Source organism: Nicotiana tabacum, chromosome 10 (assembly GCF_000715075.1).
Source record: "Nicotiana tabacum cultivar K326 chromosome 10, ASM71507v2, whole genome shotgun sequence".
In the NCBI taxonomy this organism is placed as follows: Eukaryota; Viridiplantae; Streptophyta; class Magnoliopsida; order Solanales; family Solanaceae; genus Nicotiana; species Nicotiana tabacum.
Window position 1 is genome coordinate 72,711,320 of NC_134089.1, and position 20,919 is coordinate 72,732,238.

Genomic DNA, 20,919 nt, shown 5'->3' on the forward strand with positions numbered 1-20,919 from the left:
CAAAATGGGTTGAAGCAATCACTCTCAAGTCTGTCACCAAGAAAGTTGTGGTAGATTTCATGCACTCCAATCTTATCTGTCGTTTTGGCATTCCTGCAACTATTATCACAGACAATGCTGCAAACTTGAATAGTCATTTGATGGGGGAGATATGTGAGCAATTCAAGATAATGCATCGGAACTCTACTCCTTGTCGGCCTAAAGGCAACGGTGCCGTTGAAGCAGCAAACAAAAACATCAAAAAGATTTTGAGAAAGATGATTCAAAGTTCCAGGCAGTGGCATGAAAAGCTGTCGTTTGCATTATTGGGATATCGCACTACTGTGCGCACATCAATTGGAGCCACCCTTTATCTTTTGGTTTATGGCACGGAAGCCGTAATACCCGCCGAGGTTGAAATCCCCTCTCTCCGAATCATTGTTGAAGCCGAAATTGAAGACAGTGAGTGGGTTAAAACCCGTCTAGAATAATTAACCTTGATCGATGAAAAACGAATGGCTGCGGTCTGCCATGGGCAGTTGTACCAACAAAGAATGGCCCATGCCTATAACAAGAAAGTGCGACCTAGAAATTTTGAAGTGGGGAAACTCGTTTTAAGGCGTATTCTTCCCCATCACCAGGAAGAAAAAGGAAAATTCTCTCCTAATTGGAAGGGCACATACGTCATCAGAAAGATATTGCCAAGAGGAGCATTGTATCTGGGCGATATCGAAGGAAATGATCCTGAAACAGCTGTAAATGCAGATGCGGTCAAAAGGTACTATGTCTAATCCTTCTGCAGCAATAACATTATCCGATTGGGATGACGAAGGCTTTCATTCTCGTTACCCAAACACTCCAATCCTTTGCTAACCCTTTGAGCCGTTTACCTTTCTTTCATTACCCTCTTTGGAACTTAAAAGTGTCATTTTAAAAAAAAGGAGAAAACAAAATAGAAATACAAAAGAAAAATCAAAAACAAAGTTGTCCTGAACTACGTTTGACTTGATTCCGAAAGGATACGTAGGCAGCTTCTCTCGGGGGTTCAGTCACACCAAAATAAAAATCCAAATTCCCTAAAAAATGAAACTAGGGCAGATGTTGTAATGGTCCCGCTGTAATCCTGTTTTGAATGGTTCCAAAGTTGTAAATCGATCCAAATCATTTTTACCCAAATCCTTTCAAGTCCTTCCGATCAATCAGTGAGAGTGTTCAAGGATTAGAGGATACAACTACTTGGATCCGAGGCAAGAAAATGAGAGAAATAAAATGAGAGTGTCTTATTGGTGAAAACCCATACGGGCACCGTAAGGCAATGGCGAGCAGAGAAATCGAAAATGAGAGAGCTTGTTTAATGAAAACTCGTAAAGAGTGCTATCAGGCGACGGTGAGAAGAGAAATGAGAGAGGTCGATTGGCGAAAACCCGCAAAGGGCGCCGTCGATCGAAAAGAAGACACTCCCCCACCATTGAAAGAGTCCTGGCCAGGTTTCTCGATTGGAGATGTGGTTCACAATGAGTTGGATAGTTGTGCATATCGGGTATCCAGTCCAAGAAGCATGTCATGTCTATTGAAGCATGCATGCACCCTAGATAAGTCTTTCTTTCCCCCAAAAGGGACGCTTCTCCATAAATTCATTTTTCATGTCCTTTCTTTACTTTTCCTTGAACCCCTTTCGGTCTAACTCTGTTTCCGAAACTAATACAAAGGAAAGGTAGAAATATTGGTTTTACAGGGTTTTGTTTAATAAAAGCCAAGTCCAAAGGAAAGTACCCAGCCTCAGTGGGTGCATCAAGTCGATCCCAGCTGGCCATGATAGCCGATGCTCTGAAATCAGAGTTATTGAAATTGAAAAGAAATCCAAAGTCAAAAGCCCCTAGAAGTAGATTAAAATGAAAAGGCCAAAGCCCTATACGGTTGAGCCATCATGATGAATTTTGAAAGTTGAGTTCCTCGGTTTTAGGAGAGAGACCAATCTTTAAGAAAAGCCAGCAAGCGGCAGAGGTTCTCGCCAAAAGAGTTGGGCCGAGATCAAGTGATCAAAAACAATGAAGGCCACAAAACCGACCACCATTTCAAACTAACAATTGTTCTTTGTTTGAAAATTAAATCAGGTGCAATCCAAAGCAACAGTGCAAGAAGCAGGTGTAACCAAAATGGAAAAAGAAATGTGCAAGCGCTAGAAATAGCTTAGCAACAATAATCAACCCAAAAGGGAAGTATCCTCCAAATTCTTTCCTGCATTTTTTTTACTAAAAAATGAATTGAAAGAAAATAGATAAGAAGAAAATAAAAAAAAAGGTAGTTTAGAATCCCCAAAATCAATCTTTTACCTTTTTGCCAACATTTGGGCTCCAATCCCTGAGTTGAGATTTTAGACATAGGGCCTTCGTTCCCTAGTCGCATTTTGCCAACATTAGGGCTCCAATCCCTGAGTTGAGATTTTTAGACATAGGGCCTCCGTTCCCTAGTCGCATTTTGCCAACATTAGGGCTCCAATCCCTGAGTTGAGATTTTTAGACATAGGGCCTCCATTCCCTAGTCGCAATTTTCCTTTAGCCGACATTAGGGCTCCATCCCTGAGTTGAGCAAGTTTCCCTTAGCCGACATTAGGGCGTCGATCCCTCAGTTGAGCAATTTTCTTTTAGCCGACATTAGGGCTCCAATTCCTGAGTTGAGCGATTTTCCTTTAGCCGACATTAGGGCTCCAATCCCTGAGTTGAGCGATTTTCTTTTAGCCGATATTAGGGCTCCAATTCCTGAGTTGAGCGATTTTCTTTTAGCCGACATTAGGGCTCCAATCCCTGAGTTGAGCGATTTTCTTTTAGCCGACATTAGGGCTCCAATCCCTGAGTTGAGCAAGTTTCCTTTAGCCGACATTAAGGCTCCAATCCCTGAGTTGAGCAATTTCCTTTAGACGACATTAGGGCTCCAATCCCTGAGTTGAGCGATTTTCCTTTAGCCGACATTAGGGATCCAATCCCTGAATTGAGCGATTTTTTTTAGCCGACATTAGGGCTCCAATCCCAGAGTTGAGTGGTTTTCCCTTTTTAGCCAATATTAGGGCTCCAATCCCTGAGTTGAGCGTTTTGCCTTTTGCAAACATTAGGGCTCCAATCCCTGAGTTGCACATTTTAGACTTGAGGTTTCCAATCCCCTCATCAATTCTGTAGATTTTTATGGCAATTAACTCACGAAATTTTCCTAGTGAAACTGGGGCAGAAAAATTTCGTTCGTTTGTTTGTTTTGTTGTCTGAGCAAGTTTGACCTCGAGGCACAGGGATCGAGATGACCTATGGGTTGAGTCTCAATCCAGAATAAAGAAAGGAAGAAAAGAACAAAAAAGAAGATGAGCCCAAATACTGGAGCAAACAAGTGCAGATCGCTCAAAATCTGATAGAAGTCACGAGCTCCGCCAATCCCGCTTCACTCAATGCTGCAGAAATAAACAAGCGCCTACAACTTGCGAGCATCAAGATTTAGATCGAAGTCTACAAGCAGAATCAGCTAAGACTCAAGATCAAGTTGCGAAAGAATTATAGATAGGAATCTTGTAACTAGTAGTTGATAGGCATAGCTAGCTTAGCTTTGATTTTTCTTTTTAATGTAATAAGGAGGTCGATGAGCAGTAGCAGCAGCAGCAACAGTAGTAACAGTAAAGTCGCAGCGTCATGGTAGTCCCATCTACCAAAACTTCCCGAACTATATTGACCTGATTCCTGTTTAGCCCAGGATATGTAGGAAACCTCTGAAGCAAAGGTTCGGTCAAATCTTTCAAAAAAAAAATGCTTCACACGGAGTATTCCAACGGGCAAAAATCATTCGTATCCGCTCACTTTATCTTTGTACGAAAACTCTTTGCGTTTTCGGACAAAGAGGGGCAGCTGTGAGCACGTGATTTTTTCTTCACGGAAATTACTCCAAAAGAAATCGAAAAAAAAAACAAGTTACTTTTGGGTACAATTTTGAGAATTTACGTGACATTTTGGTAATTGTTTTGTCCGTAAATGTTTACCTTGTTGTAGTTAATTAAAAAAAATACAAAAATATAGGTCGCATGCATATTTAGGATTTAATTGTGCATTTGGGAATTAATTAAACCATAATTTGGTTTTCAAGGGGAAAATCACAAAAATATGCATTTTTATTCTATTTGTCGTCATTGTGTGATTTTATTTTAACTAAACGTTTTAATTTGTGTGTTAATTATTGTTGAATGTTAATTAATATTTGTGTAGTTTAATTTTGGTTTTAATTTAATTAGGAATTTTTGTTTAAATTAAAAGAATGAAAAGGGAAGAAAATACCGGATTTGGGCCAAAAATTCAATTGTAAATCAGGCCCAATCCATTACATTGACCCAGTCCACGACCTGGGCTTCCAAACGACATCGTTTAGGTGTATTTGATCTGAGCTGTTCATCTCACTTCATCTAACGGCTCCAGGCTTTCCCAGATACCCGACCCATTTCACCCAAAGACCGACCCGGTCTCCACGCGAGACCAAACGACGCCGTCCCCTTAAGTGAAAAGATCAAGGCTGTTGATCATCAATGATCCAACGGCCGAAATTCAACTCCCCCGTCCCGTATATAAACCCTCATCTCTCACCCCACGCCCTCGTAACCAAACACCCCCTTGCACCCCTTCGTCTCTATCAACTCAGAGACGAAACCAATCAGCAAACCCTAGCCGCCGTTGAACCCCTAAGCCTGAAACCCGGCGGAAACGATGCCGGTGACCACCAAATTAACACCCCTAGTGCACCTTGACCCCCTGGACACGAATCTACAAACTGTTTGGCTCGAATCAACCTACATCGTCTCGAATCTTCATCTGAAGATTCGAGCCAAACCTTAACCTATACTAACCGACCCCAAATTCACACCAGTTACTCCCCTGACCTCCCTCGTGACCAAACCAAGCCTGGTTTGGCTCGAATCGAACCATGAAAAACTCGAACCCCTAATCTGAGCCCCAAGAACTCTAGAAATCCAAGAACCAAGAATTTGTCCAAATTAGCAGAGGGTGTGGGATCTAATAGACCTTAGTCGAAGTGTTCTCCGTTGAGAACATTTGATTAAGGTCCATTCGACCTCAAAAAGGTCGAGTCTGAGTTCGGACCTGGGTCATCTAGTTTACTTGAGGTATTCTTTTTCCCTTTCTATTTGTTCTATTTTTTGTTTGTTTTGTTATTCGTTTGTGTGGTTAGAATGATTTTATTTCCAATTTCTGTGCTTTGTTCTTCTTCTTCTCCAAATCAGACCTTTTATTTGGTCGAAATTTTCGTCTGTTTGTTGTTAAGTGTATGTGTTAAACTATATAATCAATTGGAATGAGTTTGGTCGATTAATTAGTTTCCAGGGTAATTCCCTGTTTTGTCACTACAACTTGAATCACCTGTGTGTACTGTTCTATTCTGATCATTAGCTATTGACTATATATGTTGTAATTCATATAGTCGATTGGATAAATGTTGTCAATTAGTTTTAACAGGTTGGGATGTTAGAAACCTGCAAATTGTTCAATTTTAATGGTCTGTCAGTTTAATACTAATATACCACTAAGCTAATGAATAAAATATGGATCAATAGTGGGAGTGATAATATGTTAAGTGCCTTTAGTGGCTGGAAATCCGAAATAGCATGGGGTTTAATTTTAAAAATAGAAATGGCCAGTTAAAAGACTGACAGGTTTTTGAATTAACTAGTAGAAAATGTACTACTTGAGTTGGCTTATTGACTTTACTAGTGGGAAATCAGTAACAGCATGAGTTTAATGATAAAAAGGTAGAAATGCACATGAGGAGGGAATAAAACAGGCTGAAAGTGAAATGTTTGAATAAAAGAATGGCCAATTCTAGTCTTTAAATAGACTGGATTTTGGACAAGAAAGGGGGAGAGAGTGGACTGAATTTTGAAAAATCAGAATTTGAGAGAAAAAAAAAGAAAAGAAAAAGAGGCTGAACTTTTACTTAATAATATCAGGCTGCTTTTCTTTGAGTGTTGTTCAAAAATCAGTAAACTACTGTTGTCTTGTACCTGTCTCTTTTCTGCTTTGACTGTGATTACATTTTGGTGTTGTTGGGTTTCAATCGGTTACTGGGTTATTCTACTGATCATTTACTGGATTCTGCTGGTTTTGCTGTGTTGCTGAACCTGTTGTTGCTGTGTATTTACACTACTGCTGCTTCTACTGATCTTCATCTTCTTTCCTCGCTTTCCAAATACTAGGTACACAAACTGATACACTGGTACATCTTGTAAGCTACTCAAAGCATGAATGCAAAAATGGGAAAGATTTGAAGTTGTAGTTTAATGTAGTCTTTTCTTTCTTTTACTGTCTGTACTTAGAACATTCTATGTGCTGCCCATGTAAACTCTGGTTATATACTGAATCTCGGTTGTATATATGTTAGCTATTTGCCTTCACTAGAATCCGGTAGTTATTGGTTATGTATAACATGAGCATCTATCCTATAGCAGTTTAAGTTGTAAACTTCTTCCCCGTAGGCTTTTAGTTTAAAAGGACTAATAGTGTAGTTGTAACATTCTGCTAGTTCAATTTGTTCGATTAAACAGCATGTTCCAAATACACATTAGGCCTTAGGTTGATTACTCAATAGTTCAAACTATTTTAGTTAACAACTTGCTCATCTAAATTCGTAAAAAACGGGTTTCATTAGGTATCACTTTCATTTCGGATTCTTAAAGTTTGAACATGTGTAGAATCATTTAGCTAAGCCCAACATCTGAATAAGGATGGCACAGGTCCAGTTTTACCCCTTATACATTGGAACTGGGCCCATAATTGTTAACCGATTGCCCTTATTGTATCGTTTTCAGATTTAACGACTCACTTTCGAAACTCAACTATAATAACTCGTGAGCATGTAAATAAGTTAGAACTTTTTTTCTTTCATTATAGAGACGAACTAAATAGAAAACATAGTCACTATAGATCAATTCTTTTAAAATAAAAATGAGGTGTGCCTTGCCAAACAAAAATGCACAAGCTGCGGGGCTCTCTATACGTGTTTGTAAAGTTGCTTAGACTCCAGGACGGGCCGTTTAGCAAAGTTTAACGGCCTTGCCCAAAATAACGATACGCCAATCGCTTGGGGCGCGTCTTTAATAAAATTACTTCCCTAAGTATGGGTGTGCATTTATGCAACCCAAATCCAAATCTCAACAGAGTCGAAACGTGTCTATGACCACGGGTACATTGATTGTGACAAGGTTCGAGATACATTTTCACGACGTTGCAATTCTATTAAAAAATAATAATAAAAACGGTTTAAACTTAATAAAAGAACACAAGTTATAACATGTATTAAAATCAGATATTTAGCCATTATAACAATTTAAGCGACCGTGCTAGAACCACGGGATCCGTGGGTGCCTAACACCTTCCCTCGGGTCAACAGAATTCCTTACTTAGAATTTCTAGTTCGCAGACTTCATTTGGAAAGTCGAAAATTTCCTCGATTTGGGATTCAAGATAAACCGGTGACTTGGGAAACCAAAAGCCAAACCTTTCCCAAGTGGCAACTCTGAAATAAATAAATAATCCCATTTTCGAATAATGTCACTTAAAATGGAAAAACTCCCTCAAGCATTTATCCTTCGGGGTAGGCGCGCAAAAAGGAGGTGTGACAAGTACCTTGGAGCCTTTGCACACTTTAAGTATTCCATTCTCGGAGTGAATCGTATGCCCTTGATCATTCAAAGTCAAAAAGGAAATCAAATTTCTCTTTATCTGAGGAATACGTCAACACTCAATGTTTCTGATAATTCCATTGAACATTCTCAATCTAATGTTACCAATATCCTCTATTGATAATGGATTATCATCTCCCATGAAGACAATCTCACTCATCTGCTTGTAAGTTGTAAATCAATTCTTGTGTGGACACATGTGAAAAGTAGCACCAGAATCAAGAACCCAGGAATTCTACCCATGACTAGAACTCATGGCACATACTTCCCCTATATAGTCACTATCATCAGAATTATTGTTAGTGTCAATTATATTTGCCGAATTATCTATTTTCTGCTTCCCTCTTTTCTCTTTCAGCTTAGGACAATCTCTCTTGTTGTGACCTTTCTCCTCGCACTCATAGCAGTTTTGCTTCCTTACTCTAGACTTTGATCGAGCGGTTGACTTTTTCGTGTTACGGTCTTTTTGTTATGTTCTTCCTCTAATTACAAGACCCTCGCCCTTAATTATGCTGTCTGAAAAGATATTTTGGACTCTTTAGATTTTAGTGCATTATTAACATCTTCCAGTGAAATACTATCTTTCCCATATAGCAGTGTATCAGCAAAAAGTATCATAAGACGGCGGTAAAGAACATAACATAATCAAGACCTGATCCTCACTCTCAATTTTAATATCAATATTCTTCAGGTCCATTGTAATTGAATTAAACTCATCAAGGTGAGTTTTAACATGTGTACCTTAGTTCAAACGGATATTGGATAACCTTTTTTTTCAGGTAAAGGCGGGTTGTTAGCGATTTCTTAAAATACAGATCTTTCAACTTCTTCATGCCATTGCTGCAGAGGTTTCTTCAGCAAAGAACGCTATCTGTAATGCTCATGAAGATCGCACTCAACTTCCTCTTATCTAGATCTGCCTACTTTCTCTCTTTTATCTCTTTAGGAAAATTCTTATCAATTTCCTTCCATAACCCTTGTAACACCAGGAACTATTTCATCCTAATCTTCCATAGACTGAAACTAGAACCCTCGTCAAAGTTCTCTACTTCGTACTTTGTTGAAGATGATGAAGACATCTTAACCCTAGATTATATGTAAAAACCCAAACCTTGTTCTGATACCAATTGTTTCGGAAGATCATAGGTTAACTAGCGTACAATCACATACAAAGCAAATAGAGAAGAAAAAATAAACACAAGGATTTAACGAGGTTCGCTAAGCCTAATCCTTGGGGCAGAAGCAGAGAAAGTTTTTCACTATGAATGAGAAAAAAAAATAATATAATCTATAGAATCCCCAACTACAACCCCTATATATAGATCTTAAATAGTCTCAAACCTATAAGATAAAGGTTTTTCAATTTGATAAGGACAATAAATTTTTCTTTCCCAAATCTATTAGAACAATGAATTTTTCCAAACCTATAAGAACTATGGGTTTCTAAAAATACATGAAAATAATTCAAGTTACAAATAACAAATTTCATATAACCAGAACGATATAGAAGGCAAGCGTAAATAACTTTCAAATGTCGTTGTAGTTTAAAAATTTGTCCAATGGAAAAGATATCATGTACAAATCTTCAAATCTTATATATTATGCAAGATAGAAACTTTGTTTAATGGAAAAGATTTTGTGCATATTTTTGGAATTATTATTAGTAATCTTAAAGAATCTATATGGCTGTTATAGATGGGTAATTTTACAAAGATAGTTCTGTTATAAATATGGTTGTTATTGTTATATGTGAAAAGTTGTTATGGAGAGGTAAAATATAAATTAGAAAATCGGTTCGGAGGAAAACTCGACATTTATAGTGAATGACAGTTATATACGGATGATGTTATAGAGAGGTCTGACTATATATTTATTGCTCCCAAACGCACACGCAAGTATACGTGGTCGATAAGTAATATAGAATTGTAAGTCCAGATATCGTACCCACAGAGACTTGTGATTAACTATCAACTAAATTAAACCAAACAATTAATCTATTCAAGCGAATCCTAAAGTATGAATATTTTACTAAAATTAATCTAAAGTAACAAATTAAGAGATTAAAGAAAATAAGTTGGCAAATTACAGAGACGAATTCAATGTGAGTGAATATTCTAGAGCTATGGGTTAGCTAACAATCTCGTTGACTTTTCCACTTAAATCATCTAATTAATTTATCTGGTTTATTGGTTGATAGGGTTAATATTGCTCGTAGCCTTCTCCCGAAGTACAACTCGCCTATTCAAGCTAATCTAATGCCTATATTCCTATGGAATTAGAATTTACAAGAACGCATTAATAATTCCTGTATAGTAACCAAGCAAGGCGATTAGATATATTCCTATCCTAACGACAAATCCATCCCCCCTCTCCTCAGAGTTAAGATCTTACTTTACTCAATCTTATATGCAATCTAGAATTCCCTCTCCCGAGTTCAATCCTAGATTCGTAGATAGTATTCAATTGGTGATCAAGCAATCAAATAATTAAGCACAAGATTGAATAAATAAACCAATATGATAAAATAATGAGAACAATTCAAGCTTCAAACTACAACGTTCATGTAGCACCCAAAATTCTAGAACTAATGGACTATGAAATTAAATAAAGAGAAGAGAAGAAAAATTAGTTAGAAGCCTCCTCCAAGCGTGATGTGTTCTTCTACGTCTAAAGTGTGTCCCTAGGTCTAAGATCTGTCAAAAGTCCTCAAAATAACGTTTTTATATGTATTTATACCAAGTAGGGTTGGGCCCAGACGAAAACACTTTCTCCCGCGCGAAATAGAACTCTGGCTCTATAAATTTTGTACAGTCGCGCTGCACCATGCGCGCGCCATGCAGCGCGCTAATGGAGTTTATCAGCAGCCTCAACTTCTCGCATCAAGGCAGCATTTTACACTGCTGCACCGCGCCTTGCGGTGTCCCAAGCGGCGCGGTAGTGTAATTTTCTCAGAGTGAACTTATTTCGTCCTCTTTTAACATCCGGACTTAGTACACGACCTCCGAACACGATCCCAGCTTAATGTCTTGGGCTTTTACTCAGACTTCAAAGCTCCAAATCACTTGAATTCATTCCATAACGCCTACGTAGATCGGAATCACCCCTACAAGGCATAAAACACATATTTAGTGCAAAACACTAGCGATTAAAGCTCAAACTCAATTAAAGTACAGTAATTTAGAGTATAATAAGCGACTAAAATACACAATTATAGCCTATCATCAATATGCAAATCATATCATTATATTGTTTTAAAAAATAAAAATGGAAATGATTAGCAATCCCGGATTAAGCTGACGGAGGTCAATTTACAAATTCTTACATTGTCAACCAATCTTAAATGCGAAGGTTCTATTTACTTTATTTATCTGGAAAGTACATAACTCTCAGATCCACCTGTGACGGTTTAGTTTGTGCAAAGTGCGAATTCATATTGTACGAACCTAGATTAATGTATTATTAACATAAGCATTGACCAGTTAAACAAATTGGCCGATATCTATTATTCCCGCACAATGCGTGTCTTGGATCCCGAACGCTTGAGCCTGGCTTCTCGAATCAAATCTTCTTATATTATTTTTCAAGTTACATTGTATAGAAAAGGTCCAGAACTTATAACAAACTATTACTTCTCTCCTCATCAAACATAAAAAGCAAATAGTTGTTTGGTTTGTTTAACTAAAAACTTTCCTATAATTCGTGGTCTCAACTGTCTAAAATTTAATTGGCAAGGACAAATCAAGTTAAGACCACAAGAGAATACCAAAACCATGTTCAAGTTAGATTTAAATTTTATTCAAAGAGGCTGCAAAATAGATTACACGGTCCATACTATTCTATAGATTAATTTATAGTACTTGGTAAAATTTACCAAGTATTGTAGAACATATATTTTATGTAATAAGGTAATACTTGAACTCTATATGTTTTCAAAATCACAGCTGAAGAAGCCTCTAGTTGGTACTCTCAAATTTCATGTCATGGTGCAGGCAAGCATAAACAACATGATTTGTTATACCTACCAATAAGTTTTCTTTTACCCACATGCAAATTTCAGACGCCACACCAAGCTGGTAACACGTTAAACTCAGTGTCAAGAAATTCACACAACTTTTTCCTGATAAGTCTAACAAGTGCGATACATGATAAGAGATCATCCTCACCTTTTCTGAAAAGATAAAATTGATACAAGTAATAAAAAATTAGTCTTTCTTTGGAAAAATAATTTCTCTGTCAAATCTATATTTGTGGTTCTCGAAATGCTTAAGCTTCATTTGAAAGCTGGAGCTAAAGTCAGTCAACTCCCTAAATAATACAAAAGCAAGTGTGTATATATGTACATGGGACCCATGCTATGGTATGAAAGTGGGGAATTTGACATTATTACTATTACTGCCCTTTGCCATGTTACTGTAGACTTTCTAGGACACAATGCAGCATAAAGAATGCATTTTATTCACCTACAAAATTAGTTAGACGTTTGCTTTTTCATATGGTTTTCTCTATATTTTCTAGTTTAATTGAAATATACTTTTTATTTTTTTAGTTTAGCAGTATAATTATTTTGTGAAGAAAAAAAGTGAAGTATGCTTTGCACTCCAATCAAGTTAAAAACACTCTATTAGATTTGCATTATTAGAATAAAAAAGAAAAAACTAGAAGCTATTTTTTATTTTTCTTTAATCTTTTTCACAAAGGGGTGATATGAAGACACGTAGCGTTACTTATAAACTATTTTACAAAAGTTAAAGAAATGAAGAATTAATAGTTGCATGATAAGGTTGTATTGATAGAGTACATAGAACTGTTCGAATACACATACAGAGCCATCGCAGCGGAAATTAATCGAGGAACGTACCTTCAGCCATAGTTGCTCAAGTGTTGTAGAGTCGCCTTGAAAAGCTGCGACAAAAAAAACCTAGGAGCCTTCTAGCCTATGCCTATCGTAGGATGTCAGACTGATGGAGTCACACGCATATTTATTGGTAGGCTAGGGACTATTAGGCAAATACTTTAGCCCTAGGGACTTCTCCATAAATTATAATTATCATAGGGACTCTTAATATATGGTAATTTCTTTCCATCAAAGAAACTACCATATATGCATAACTACAGAATATTATCTGATATATTATTTCCTTTGGGAGACAAGGTAAATAATTTATTACCTTATATGTGGGTCACACTAGAAGTCTCTAGAAGAGACGGTAATTTCTAATATTCTCCCACTTGGCCCACATGTTAAAATCAGATAATTATTTATGAGAGATAAACATATAATATGGCCACAAACTTTAGCACCCAACTAAAAGTTATGCAACAATCACTTTAACTAGAATATATTATTACACGAATCATGACGGTCATGCTTTTAGACAAACACTTCCTTCCATGTATTACAATGCACAATATATTCCAATAAAGTGTCTAACAACTTTATGAATGAACTTAATATAAGTCATTCAGAGTCCAACTTTATTGATCTAATGATCATACATGAAAAACCAAAAGTGTGCACTGTCATGTATATCAAAATAAACATAATGTCTAGACAAACTGTTAGAGAGCAAAGCAAGACTAAATTGAGCTACTAAGCCGCATATGGGTTACATGATCCTTGAAAATATTAGTCGCCAGACCTTTAGTCATAGGATCAGCAATCATCAAAGTAGTACTAATATGCTCAAAATTCACATCTTGCTTCTTCACATAGTCTCTAACCATCAAGTACTTTATGTCGATGTGCTTGCTTCGATCGGCTGCCACTTTTATTATTCTTAGAAAAGAAAACTGCAGCTGAATTGTCACAAAATATTCTCAATGACCTTGAAATGGAATCGATAATCCTAAGGCCAGAAATAAAGTTTTTCAACCATAACGCTTGTGGTGTAGCTTCATAGCATGCTATAAATTCAGCTCCCATTGTAGATGTTGCAACAATAGTCTGCTTGACACTTCTCCAAGACACAACACCTCCAGCAAGAAGGAAAATGTATCCTGAAGTAGATTTACCAGTGTCTTTGCATCCACCCAGATCAAAGTCTGAATATCCAATTACCTCCAATGAGTCATAATATTTGTATATGAGCTTAAAATCCTTGCTTCCTTGCAAATATTTCAAGATCCTTTTACCAGCTTTCCAATGGTCAAGACCATGATTACTTTGATATCTGCCAAGCATTCCTACCGCAAAAGCAATATCAGGTCTAGTACAGACTTGTGCATACATAAGGCTCCCAACAAGCGAAGCATAGAGAATGTCTTTCATTTGCTCCTTTTCTAATGCATTTTGTGGACGTTAATTCAATGAGAATTTGTTACTTTTAATTATGGGTGCTGCTATAGGTGAACAGTTCTTCATCCCGAATCTTTCCAGAATTCTTTCAATGTAGGCCTTTGGAGACAGTCCAAGTAATCTTTGGGATCTGTCTTTGTAAATTTCTATGCCAATGACATAAGAGGATTCACCCATATCCTTCATCTCAAAATTCTGGATAAGGAACTGTTTAGTCTTGTGCAACAATCCCAAGTCATTACTTGCAAGCAAAATATCATCCACATATACGACTAGAAAAATATATTTGCTTCCACTTATCTTAAGATATATACACTGATCAATAATGTTCTCCGTAAATCCAAATGAAGAAACAACATTATGAAATTTAATATACCATTGGCGGGAAGCCTGTTTTTGCCCATAAATGAATTTATTCAACTTGCAAACAAGGTGACTTTTGTCCTTATCACAAAATTCTTCAGGTTGGCGCATGTATACCTCCTCTTCAAGATCTCCATTCAGGAAAGTTATTTTCATATCCATTTGATGTAACTCTAAATCAAAATGAGTTACTAATGCCATGATTATTCTCAATGAATCCTTCTTTGATACTGGAGAGAAGGTTTCATGGTAATTAATGTCTTTCCTTTGAGTAAAACCCTTGGCTACAAGTCTGGCTTTATATCGTTTGATATTACCAGATGAGTTTCTTTTAGTTTTAAAGACCCACTTGGAACCTATGATAGAGGATCCCTTTGGTAATTTGATGAGATCCCGGACTTTATTTTTAGCCATAGATTCTAACTCTTCTTTCATGGCATTATACCAAAGTGTGGAGTTTTCTCCACTCATGGCTTGTGATAACGAGCATGGATCATCTTTTGGTCCAATATCATAACCAGACTCTTGGAGATATACAACATAGTCGCTAGAAATTGCTAATTTTCGAATTCTTGAGGATTTTCTCACTCCCACTAGTTCAGACACTTCTTCAGTGGGTTCAGGTAAAGCGGGTTGATCTTCATGTGGCTCCTCAAGTGGTGGTGGCTCTTGAACTTGTTGTTGTGCAGATAATTCATGAGAATTTTTCTGAGCAACATTCAAGTTCCCAATATATAAAGGTACCACAGGTGGTTCCCTTATTTCTTCCAATTTCACCCTTTGAGTCAAACCACTCCCACTCTCTTCATGCTCCTCAAGAAATTTGGCGTTTCTGGCTTCAACAATTTTAGGAGAATGAGAGGACAATAAAACCTAAATCCCTTAGAGTTAACCGCATAGCCTATAAAATAATCGCTTATTGTTCTTTCATCCAACTTCTTTAGTTGTGGGTTATAAACCCTCACTTCAATTGGACATCCCCAAACGTGTAAATGATTTAAACTAGGTTTCTATCCTTTCCATAACTCAAAAGGTGTCTTGGGGACAGCCTTGGATAGAACCCTATTTAAAATATATACATCGATTTTTAAGGCTTCACTTCATAAGGATAAAGGTAAAGTTGATCTGCTAATCATGCTTCTTACCACGTCCATTAATGTCTGATTCCTTCTTTCTGTCACACCATTTTGTTGTGGTGTTCCTGGCATGGTATATTGAGCAATTATGCCTTCACTTTCAAGGAAATCAACAAATGGACCCTTAACTTGTCCCTTATCTGTGTACCTACCATAATATTCTCCACCTCTATCAGATCTTACAATTTTGATCTGAGCACCAGTTTGTTTCTCTACTTCTATTTTGTAAACTTTAAAAGCATCAAGTGCTTCTAATTTGTTAAACAGGAAATAGAGATACATATATCTTGAATAGTCATCAATAAACGAGATAAAATATCTCTCACCATTCAAGCAAGGGGTAGGAAAAGGTCTACATATGTCTGTATGTATGATCTCAAGTAATTGAGAACTTCTTTTGGCACCTTTAATTGATTTGTTGGTCTGCTTAACCTTTATGCAGTCCACACAAGTCCCAAAATCAGAAAAATCAAGAGCTTTTAGAACTCCATCATTAACCAACCTTTTGACTTTATCAATAGATATGTGTCCCAATCTCTTGTGCCAAAGACTAGATGAGTTCTCATTGATAATACATTGCTTAGTACCAATTTCTTTATCATGCAAAGTTAAAACATTGCATTCAAATGTGGGGTCTAGCTCAAGTTTATATAAATTCCATTCAAATTTCCAAAACCAATAACTTTATTATCTTTCAAAAGTTTCACAGAAGGATAATGAAAATTCAAATCATATCCACTAATCGATAGTCTTGAAAGAGAAATTAAATTTCTAGAATATTCTGGAACATAAAAAGTATTTTCTAAATCTAAGTGAAAACCATCCTTCAAAATGAGCCTATAAGTCCCCATGCCTTTCACACGTGAACGTGTCCTATTGCCAGAATAGACGTATTGTTCACTTCCTATCGGCTTCCTCTGAGTTAGAAAGCCCTGCATGATTTTGGCAATGTGAATTGTAGCACTAGAATCAATCCACCATGTATTATCAGAAACTTCAGTAAAATTAGATTCATAACATACAAAGGTAAAATTACTTTTCTTCTCAAGCCATTTCTTGTATTTCAGGCAATCCTTCTTCCAGTGTCCCTTCTTCTTACAGAAACGACAAGCATCTTTGTCAAAGGTGCTTTTCTTCTTCATGGGAATACTTTTGCCCTTCTTTGCATTTCTCTTACCATGAGTCACCATATTAACACTTTCAGGTATCTCATGTTGCAACCTCTCTTCTTCTTGAAAACACATGGTCAAATGTTCATTGATTGACCATTTATCCTTATGCTTGTTGTAAGAAATCTTGAACGGACCATATTTCGCAGGAAGGGAGTTGAGAATGAAATGCACAAGAAATGGTTCAAACATATCCACCTCAAGGGACTTGAGTTTAGCAGCAATATCTCTCATCTCCATAATGTGCTCACGCACTGTACAACTTCTGTCGAAAGTCATACTTGAGAGCCTCTTCATAAGGGTGCTGGCCAATGCCTTGTCAGAGCTTACGAATTGTTCATCAATTGCCTTCATGTAAGCTTTGACCTTATCGCTATTAGGGATAGAACCCCTAATGCTTTGGCTTATGTAAGCTTTTATGAGAATTAAACTTAAACGATTAGATCGCTCCCACCGCTCATAATTAGCCTTAGCAGCTGGCGTACTTGATTCCGTGAGAATAGATGGTTCATCCACACGGAGTGCCAGGTCTAGGTCCGAGCACCCTAAAGTGAGAAGGACTTTCTCCTTCCATTCAGCATAGTTGTCACCAGAAAGCATTGGAATTCGAGCATTCTCATTAAAAAAGCAGTAGGAAAAGCGGTAAAGACTTCAAAAAAAGGATAAACATACATAAGCTATGAAGTACAATCCATCAAAGGTGAATCGCGTAAAATACCGATTCATAGTAAATTCTAGACCTTCCTATGGGCAGAGGTTGCAACCCATGCATAGAATTTACTAACTTTATTAGACTAGTAAACCAAAATACATAAAAATTTATCCGTACATGTGGGCATAAGATAATTTAACTTAAAAGTTTACTATCTCTTTCCAATTAATCTCACCAAAATGGTTACCTCCCTGTAGGGTCGGGTTACCATTTTAATAAGATAACTGGACTAAATAGATGTCATTATAACCTTTAATCGCTAACGTTATGTGATTAATAAACTCAATTTCTTTTATATTAAGTATTCAAGATGCTGTGATCACTCCTAAATACATCACATAAAAGAAAACTCAAAATGACATCTTAGAATAATTAACTTTAATTATCAACTTAAGCAAAATATTGATTTGACTTCAAAATGATTACATTGGATATAAGTATAACGCTATATTACCCAAATGAAGGTAATCTTATAATCAATCAAAATACTATGAGAACCACACAAAATATCAAAATTATGATACAATACTCCAAAAGAACTTGTTTTATAATATTCTGTCTGATGTGTTCTACGGAAAAAGCATATATAAAACAATTTACTAAGCAATTGGTGGCCAAGCGTCAGAGAAATCGAAGAGTTTCTGTCCTTAGATTTCAAAAGTAAGGCAAATTGAACTCATGCTTGGTTTTATTAGAGCAACTAGTAATTCATATAGAGATGTAATCTGGATTAAAATTACTAGAATCATAACTTCATATCTTCAGCAAATAATATGCATGGAAAAGGCACAGTGAGCATAGGTTTCCACATTCATGTGCATCTATATCTCAAATAAAATACATTATTGAATTACTCTTCTCTGACAAAGACTAAAACGCCGACTAGACATATTATGCAAAACGTTTTTGCTGGAATTTTTCTACATATACTCGAAAGTTAATTCTGTTAGTATCAGATTGTATCTTAATTGCAGTCAGCATTACTAGTAAAGAAAGGTTAGAAGGGACACGAATATCCTTTGGGGAAAAAATTATTTCAATGTATAGTAAAACAAATTCTATATAATTACGTTTGGCCTTTAACTGCCAAAAACAGCAAGCAAACATTACATCTAACCCCATTAAATTATCATGTTAATACCAGTTATGAAAACAAATCATACAAATTGGTAAAACGGAAATAGAATGGGTTCTCAACCAGAATATAATACTGAACAATATAGCTAAAGGTCGGCTCTGATACCACATGTTGAATTCGAATATACATACAGAGCCATCACAGCGGAAATTAATCGAGGAACGTACTTTCAGCCATAATTGCTCAAGAGTTGTAGAGTCGCCTTGAAAAGCTGCGGCAAAAAAAAAACCTAGGAGCCTTCTACCCTGTACCTATCGTAGGATGTCAGACTGATGGAGTCACATACGTATTTATAGGTAAGCTATGAACTCTTAGCAAATACTTTAGTCCTAGGTATTTTCTCAAAAATAAATTCGAATATAGTCTGAGTACCGAACACACTGAATGGAAACAAAAAAAATTTGATTAGATAGAACAATTCTCTTTTGAAAAGTTTGGGTGAAGTCGTGTTCAGTTTTTCACTACCCCAAATATTTCATTTTCACTCCTACACACCAAAGAAAAGGACCCTCCTCCTCTATATAGATAATCAATCCCCTTCTCCACTCCCTTTCCATTTCTCCCTCACTCTAAAAAGCTCCACTCCCAAACGCTCCTCCTCCCTCCTCCCTCTGCACCACCACAACCACCGCCGGAGAAACATGTCAGAGAAAAAGTGCAGCCACCACAAAGGCAAGAAGAAGAAGATCGTCCGGCGAATTTGCGCCGCTATTCTCATCTTCCTCTTCTTAGTTCTCCTTACTATCCTCATCGTTTGGGCCGTTCTTCAACCCAAAAAACCCCGTTTCATCCTCCAAGACACCACCATCTTCACCTTCAACGTTTCCGCCCCTAACATCTTCTCCACCTCAATTCAAGCCACCGTTTACGCCCGTAATCCCAATAGCAACATAGGCATATATTACGACAAGATGGATATTTACGCCACCTACCACAACCAGCAAATTACGTATTACACCCAAATTCCTCCTGTATACCAAGGCCACAAAGACGTCAATATCTGGTCGCCGTTTGTTTTCGGCAATAACGTCCCGATTGCTCCCTATAACGGCCCTGGACTCACCGAAGACCAACAAAACGGCGGCGTTTGGCTCGACTTTAAAATTGACGGCCGTGTGAAATGGAAAGTAGGGTCTGTTACCACCGGTCACTACCATCTTCACGTCACGTGTTCGGCGTATGTTCCACTCGGTGACCACCCTGCTAACGGCGGAATCGTCGTCGGAAGTAACGCCGTTAAGTACCAGCTCTCCCGGAGCTGTGATGTCAGTGTTTGAAGGTCGTTTTTACTACCGTTAAGTATTTAATTCCCTTCTTAAACCTATTTTTACTTTTCCACCTTATTTCTGCTTCAGCCTCTCTTTTTTTAAATTTTAATTTTAGTCTTTTGTCCTACATAGTTGATGAATTGTACATTTTGCTAAAAATAAATTTGGGAAGGAAATATTGAGGATGGGACAGATACCAAAAATTCACAATAATGTAAGAAGTTGTATTCATTCGAATTATGTGTAATTTACAATATATTATATTGTTTCTTCTCATTAGAAAAAAGTGATACAATTATTGTTGTACAAGTCGTCAGTGTCTTCAATTTCTAAGCATTAAATATTTTTAAATTGATCGCGCTTACTTGATGTTTACTCTCCTATACTTTTTAAATTTTTTAGTGCTAATTGTAAGTTAAAAAATATTTTAGACCATAAAAAATGGCTTTAATATTGCCAAAGATTGAGGGTTTGGTCCATGGGAACATATGAGCTGTATATTCGTTTAGTCTATGAGTAAAGAAGGCCATGACCATGTGATCTACAAGTTCTTGTATTGGTTGGATTAAGATAGTCTGCCAAACCATGACTTGTTATTTTCCTCATTTCTCTGGTTTCTAAAAATTAACTTTTAATGCATATAACTTAAATTCAAAATAAAAATATCACCTAAAGAAATTCTTGGAAGTAACTTTAATTAAAAAGTAAAGAACCTCATGTTTTTGGTGCTTTTTTCCGAAAGTGCGTAACAAGGTAAGGCATTTCGATTAGTTGCAAGGATTAATTATTATGCAAGTGTTTGTTAGGTAAAGTGTTTTAGTGGGAAATTATCACCCATATTGGGCTGAGCCGCCGGCTGAGGTAAATAAAAGAAAATGGCCAAATTTGTAATATAACAAAGAGATAAGGTTTGAAGAAAAAAAGGCAGCCCGGTACACTAAGTTTTCGCTATGCATAGGATTCGAGAAAGGACCAGACCACAAAGGTTTATTGTACATAACTTTAACCTGTACCTATGCAAGAGATTGTTTTCACGGCTGGAACCCGTGAACTCCTGGTCACATATAACCTCCTTTTCACCCTAAAATAAAAAAGAGCGTGTACTGGCAAAAGTTATTTACTCCTAAAACATTATGGGCGCA

At 36.9% G+C, this 20,919-nt stretch overlaps 1 protein-coding gene across 1 annotated transcript; it reads left to right on the forward strand.

The window, feature by feature from the left end:
• Positions 1-19,036: 19,036 nt before the first annotated feature.
• On the forward strand, positions 19,037-19,980 carry LOC107801714 (NDR1/HIN1-like protein 1). The gene has a single exon (XM_016625088.2). It carries the CDS (start codon positions 19,151-19,153, stop codon positions 19,784-19,786), a length of 636 nt encoding a protein of 211 aa, XP_016480574.1. The 5' UTR covers positions 19,037-19,150; the 3' UTR covers positions 19,787-19,980.
• The last annotated feature ends 939 nt before the right edge of the window (positions 19,981-20,919 follow it).

Excerpts from the sequence above, each read along its gene's own strand:
- LOC107801714 (XM_016625088.2), top strand. The coding sequence starts at position 19,151 with ATGTCAGAGAAAAAGTGCAGCCACCACAAAGGCAAGAAGAAGAAGATC.